Raw genomic sequence first — 6,378 nt, forward strand, 5'->3', positions numbered from 1 at the left:
GTGTCCTTGATAGATGATTTCTATGAGTGAAGAATTTATATTGCCTCAGATTGCAAGATTGTCATTGATGATATCAAGCAGAAGAGTGCGACAGTTTATAGCGCGATTATTCGAGAAATCAAAGATTATTCTAATCTTTTCTACTTCTTGTTTATTTAGTCATGAGTATAGGAGGTCGAATATCGAGGCTCACAATTTTAGCAAAGTATATTCTCTCACTTGAGATTAGCGGTTATATTTGGCTAGCCAAAAATCTAGGTGATCTTACTTTCGTTCATGTAAACATTACGACGAGTTAGCTAAAAGCTTTAAAAAATAGCTAACTAAAAACTTTGCGAGGTTGTCTAAAAAAATTTGAAGTGAAAAGTTTTTTAAAAAAAATTAAAAAGAAAAAAAAACTCAGTACCGTCGCGTGTCAAGCTCTTTCTCGTTCCCCAACGAGCAAGAGACACATCGTTTCCCCCAAATCTCACCCCCGGAGCTACTCCCGTTCTTTCGCCATCGCCATGGAGGACGCCGCGAACGCCACCCAGACTACCTCCACCACCTCGTCGGTGGCCGCCGTAGCCGCGGCGGCCCAGCACCAGCAGCTCCAGCGCCAGCTCTTTCTCATGCAGCAGGCTCAGGCTCAGGCGCAGGCCCAGCCCCACCCGCAGGCGCAGCAGCTGTCGCAGCAGGCCATGTCCCGCTTCCCGTCCAACATCGACGCCCACCTCCGCCCCCTCGGACCGCACCGCTTCCAGCAGCCGGCGCCGTCGCAGCTCCAAACCCCACCCCAGCCGCACTCGCAGGGGCAGCCGCACCCCCAGCCGTCCCCGCAGCAAGCGGCGCAGGCTAGGGTCCGGAGCCCCGAGGTGGAGATGGCGCTTCAGGACGCCATGCGGGTCTGCAACCCGGACATCAAGACGCCTTTCCATTCTCTCGAGGACGCTGTTAGCAGGTGCGCCTTTCACATACCAACTCTCGCTTTTTATTTCCTTGATTTGCTGTGTGACATAGATCTAGACTATTTTGCGTGGCACGCGAGTTTATGGCCAACGGAGGTTACTGATGGATTTTTGCCGAGCCCCTTCAGAATAAGGGTCTTGGAGCGTCCTTGTATACGCTGAAAAATCGTTTATGTCAGACTTTTTTTTATGTCACTTAGGGGAAACCATGGGCAAGTAACGAAACGAGATCTCATAATAGCCGAAAAGAAAAACCGGCTTCATGGAAAACAACCAGCACTGGTGTCTACCTTCTGGTAGAGGTCTGTATTATTTGCGAAACCAGGTTCACTAACCTTTGATGTGATGTAGAATTTGAATTTATGATGGATCTTTTAGGATCCAGGCACTACACGGTTTTTGTCCACCAGTTGCAACCTTCGTTGTGGTGTACAAGTTATAATGATCTTAAATGTCATTGGAGACTCTGATTAGTTTCAAATTTCCAATTTGATGATGCAGATTTGATCTCTAAGCTGACAAGTACTTTTAGTTTGAAGGTGTATATGTTAAGTAGTGATTGAACGTTTGTACTTTTTGCACTGGAATTTCACTGATTTGATAACTAGCTTGCCGATGACCATCCATGGTTTAGAATTGGCTTGTCGATCTGTCCGTCGCAGAAACCACATGCATATGATCACGTGAGCATTCCGATGTTTTAGTTGTTTAATGCCCACAAGTTTTGGTTAATAGACTTGCATTTGTAACTAAAACTTTTTGGACCATAAATATTTGCCCCGGCTAACTTCAATTCCTGGATCCGCCACTGATCTTCAGCCTAGAAACACATTTGGCCTACCACGCGCTCAATCTTGATAAAAAAGTTGTTTTTTTTGCTATTTTTTTAACTTCTATTTGTTAAACATTCAGTTACTTGTATGACTATATTTTTATCCTGTAGTTTGTTTTCATGTGCTGTGAGTGCACGGGCAATGCTAGCCGACATATTGAGAACGAGCAATTTGAATAGACCTGCAACCAGCTCGATGATAGATACATCAGTAGGGCACTTTCGCTCACCAATTTGGTAACCAAACTGGGTTCTTTCCTTGTGTTTAGTGGTGACATGGGCCTGTTTGGTTTAATGCACGAGAACCAAAGTTTGTCTTACTAAACTTTGACAAGATTTTGCTGCCATTTTGCTTGGTGCCAAAATTGTGGTAAGGCTTTTCTTTGGCCTAACTTGCGCAATGAAGGCTTCCTTAGTAACTCACTTACACCAGTTTTCATTTTTTTATTTCTGTGAAAACCAAAGCTTGATAACAACTGGTATTACCAAACCTTGGTGATCAAATTGGTTGCTATTAATTGGGTATTACCAAAAAATCAACAACACTGCCAATGGAATGGGAATTGTAGTTCGTCTTTGGCCACAAACCAAATGGAAGCTGACAGTAACATCCCATGTCTTGTTCTGCTGTGTTGGCGTCCACTATGGAAACCATTATCTGTTTAAGCACACCTATGTAGTCAAGTGATTTCTTCATTTTTACTAATTGCCGGGTACGTTGTTGAAGACTCCTTAGTTCTATTCTTCTAGTTGTGACATCTGTTCATCTGGACTACCTTATATGATAGTCTATTGATTTTGCGATGTTCCTTTTTTTGCTGGAAAACCTTATCTGAATCTTTAGACCCCTGTCAGAAAAAATGATTTTGTTTTACAGGTCCCTATGTTCCTTATGAACAATCTCTTTAGAAACCTTTTATTGTTTGCTGAACATATATAACTGGCAAGAGCTGTCCTATGAAAACAACTGTATAGCGTAGTTGCTAAAGTTGGCGTTTTCTTCCTGGCTGCCTTGAGCTCAACCTCGTGCCTAGCGAACAGGCAGTTTTCTATTTTCTTTTATAGCTGCAGTTGTGTGACACCTGGACCGACATGTCTGAGTTGGGATGAAGATAAATAATTATGCATAACTGGTATCTGGTCTTGCCTTATCACTGTTTGTGTTTCTACTTAGGCTATGTTCTTTAGCCCCGTTGAAATTCAACTAGAATGGAACTGATGGTAGATATTTATACCTGGGTGGTCCAGGATAATTTCACTGTTTTTTTCTTTCTCAGAGTGTCTTTGTGCATACAGGTCATCTTGTCCGGTCTTAGATTCTCTGCCACAATAACAATATTGAAATACCGTTATCATCATCTTGTATTTCCATGTACTCATGTTGGGCCATAATGAAGTAACTATAAGATGTGAGTTAGCTCTATATGTCAGGGTCCAAGTAGAAAGAAAGAACGTTGAGCCCCGCACCACCATCGATGAGAGTCTTGGTGATGAGGATGTTGCTGATGACGGGCGAGCAGAGCACCGGGAGGGCACCAGCAATTGCCGCGACTTGAGCTGGCCGGTCGAGCTGAAGGTGATGGTGCACTTGGACCACCTGAGCGGTCGCGTGGCCTCGAGCCTGGAGAGGGCCGCATTCACTTCGCGGGCAAACTGCTTGAAGATGCGATGAGAGGCTGGGGCCTGAGCACCGCCCAGGATGCAGGCGATGGCGCGAGGCTCCTGGAAGCCCCCAGCCCCCTCGTTCTGGTGGTGATCGTCGTTCCTTCTTGGTGGTGGTGGCAGCGGGGGGAGGCCAGCGTTGCCCTAAGGACGATTCTCACGAGGCTGGTCTCTCCAGACGCCCTCGCGAGGCTGGGCTTGCCAGCGCTCATCATGAGGCTGATCGCACCACTCCTGGCGGGGGCCGCGGTCGTCCCAGCGTCCTCCTCCTCCGCCTCCTCCGCGGCCGTAGCCTCGGTCGCTGCGCTCGGGGCGACGACCGAGGCATTCGTCACGGATGGCCCTGAGCTCCTGACAATCGTTGGTGTTATGGCTGTGCATGTTGTGGAAGACGCAGAACGGGCGGCTGCCCTTGGATGACTCTAGGTGGTCGCAGCCGTGCTTCATCTCCGGCTCAGCCGCAAGCATGGCCGGCCTTTGCGCTTCATGTTCTTGGCCTTGGCCTTCTTATCTTTTGGGTCTGTCCTCGGGAGCTCCAGGAGGGAGAGGCGACCCTCCTCAGCTCTCGCGCACCTAGTTGCCATGTTGAACATCTCCAGAGCCGTGCAAAGGTCCTCGTGTATGGCGAGCTCTTCCTTCATCTTGATGTCGCGGACGCCATCAGAGAACGCTGAGATTATGGCCTCGTTCGAAACCTTGGGGATCTTGAGGCGAACACTGTTGAAGCGTTGGATGTATTTCTGCAGGGTCTTCCCTGACTGCTGCTTGATGCGCCGCAGGTCACCCGCAGCTGGCGGATGGTCGCGAGTGCCCTGAAGTTGGTGACGAAACGCTCGCGCATCTCGCCCCAGGAAGAGATCGATCCCATTGGCAGGTTCAGAAGCCACGAGCGCGCGCCATCTTTGAGGGCCATGGGAAACTGGTTCGCCATGACCTTCTCATCGCCGTTGGCCGCCTCGATGCTCAGAAGGAACTCAGCAGGGTCGGGGGTGCCGTCGTAGCGTGGAGGTAGGTCAGGCTTGAACTTCCTCGGCTAGACGATGCCGCGAAGCTCCGGAGTGAAGGCACGGCAGTCCGCGGTAGTCAAGGGAGCCCGTCGTAGAGGTGGAGGCTGATCAGGCGGCGTGCGGTCTTGACGTGGTGGTGCTGGGAGTGCAGGAGCATCCTCTTGCGGCCGCTGGACCTCCTGGCAGCTTTCTTCTTCACGCGCAGGCGCCTTGCGCGGTGGGTCATGCCGTGGGGCCGCGCGCCGTGGTCCAAGGGCGACGTCTTGACGGGGAGGTGGAGGAGGTGCTCCATGGGCTACGACGTCCGTAGCAGGCGGCGGGCGAGGCAGCGAGAGAGACGGTGCAGGAGAGTCCCCAGTGGCGCTGACTAGCTTGGTGATGCGGTCCAGCCACTCTTCGTAGAAGTTGTCGACGGGTGGTAGCGTAGGAGCTCGCGCGCCATGAGCAATGCAGCTTGCGCGTCCGCCGGTGCGCGACGAGCATGAGATGACGAACCAACCGGAGTCAGCGACGAGGTGGCCGTGCGCCCATCACGCCGCACGGAGGGGTGCAACTACGAAGCTTGCTGCTCGTGCCCTGCTGGGCCGGTGGATGCGTTGGCGGCAGGCGGTGGAGAACGACGGGGAGGCCCGCCGGCAGGCGCCGTCTGGGCGACGCGAGCGGCGAGGGCGGCCCGACGCTCAGCACGGGCTCGATGGGCGTCAGCCATGGAAGCGGTGGAGCGGTGGCGGGTCGATCGACGGAAGAGAGGGTCCGACGTTCCCCTACCCGGCGCGCCAAATGTCGGATTCAGGGTTCCGTAGACCCTTGAGATGTTCGAACTCTGGGGTGCGTGCGAAGAACTCGTCCTCCCTAGTTTGTCTGCTCGCTAATCCCACAGCCTAGCTCGACGAACTGGATGAACAAAAGACATAGCAGTTTATCCAGGTTCGGGCCACTTTGCGGTGTAAAACCCTACTCCTGCTTTGTGGTGGATTGGTCTCGAGGGACTGAGGATGAACCGATGAACTAGTACAGTGGAGAACAGCCTCAGGAGGAGTAGTGTTCTTGTGCTCGATGAGCTGGTGGGTGAGAGGATGATCTGAATGATCCCTCCTTCTATGGTGGTGGCTAAGTCCTATTTATAGTGGCCTTGATCCTCTTTCCAAATGTAAGGCGGGAAGGGATCCCACAAAGGCCAAATTTGAAGGAAGACAACTAGTACATGCTATCTTGACAAAAGTAGTCTTTGCCTGCCAAAAGCTCCTGGTCGTGACGCCGTGGTTGGCTCGACGATGACCTCCGCTCTGCCGTCCTGGCGGTCTTGGTCTTGTTGCACCGAAATGGAAACCTTTGCTTGATTCCTCGGGACTCCGTGCCTGCGCTTGCCTTCTTAGCACCAATGAGGAAACTGGTACACTGCGCCCGCGGGCGCCCGCTTGGTCTTGGTCGTCACGGCTCACGTCATCTGAACCTCGCGAGGTGCATCTTGCATAGATATCTCCACTCCTTGGGAGCCAGCTTGGGAAGACTGCCCCTCGAGGAGGTCTTTGTGTCGTCTGCCTCGCGAGGCTTGGCCCCTCGCGAGGGTCTTGGGTTGTTGATCCTGAAGCTGGGCTGTACCAGACCGTCGATGGAGCCACGTCATGGGCCGCAGGCAGGCAAGTCTGGGCACCCCCGGTCCCAGGACGCCGACAACTTGTGCCCCTCTTTATAGTATGGTTGTCCTATACTCAATGTGAATCTTGGATTCACTAAAAGCCTAGAAAATGACGAGGACAATAACTGCTAAAGAGAATCCATTAAACTCATAATTCATTAGATTCTTGCTATCGATGCCAATTAGGTATCATAAGTAATTGTTCCGTCCTTTGATGACCAAGATCATTCGTTGCTAAAGAGAAATGATCATTATGAGTCAGACTCGATAAGAATTGGATCCCTAGAAAGG

At 51.2% G+C, this 6,378-nt stretch overlaps 1 protein-coding gene across 1 annotated transcript in view; it reads left to right on the forward strand.

Moving 5' to 3' along the window:
* The first annotated feature begins 441 nt into the window (after positions 1 to 441).
* The window catches only part of LOC119300676, an 11,589-nt gene continuing 5,652 nt past the window's right edge, over positions 442 to 6,378 (forward strand). Inside the window, exon 1 of the mRNA XM_037577580.1 lies at positions 442 to 940. Within this exon, the coding sequence (XP_037433477.1) occupies positions 507 to 940 (434 nt within the window). The 5' untranslated portion in view covers positions 442 to 506. The remainder of the gene's footprint in view (positions 941 to 6,378) is intronic.

Source organism: Triticum dicoccoides, chromosome 5A, assembly GCF_002162155.2.
Source record: "Triticum dicoccoides isolate Atlit2015 ecotype Zavitan chromosome 5A, WEW_v2.0, whole genome shotgun sequence".
Taxonomy (NCBI): Eukaryota; Viridiplantae; Streptophyta; class Magnoliopsida; order Poales; family Poaceae; genus Triticum; species Triticum dicoccoides.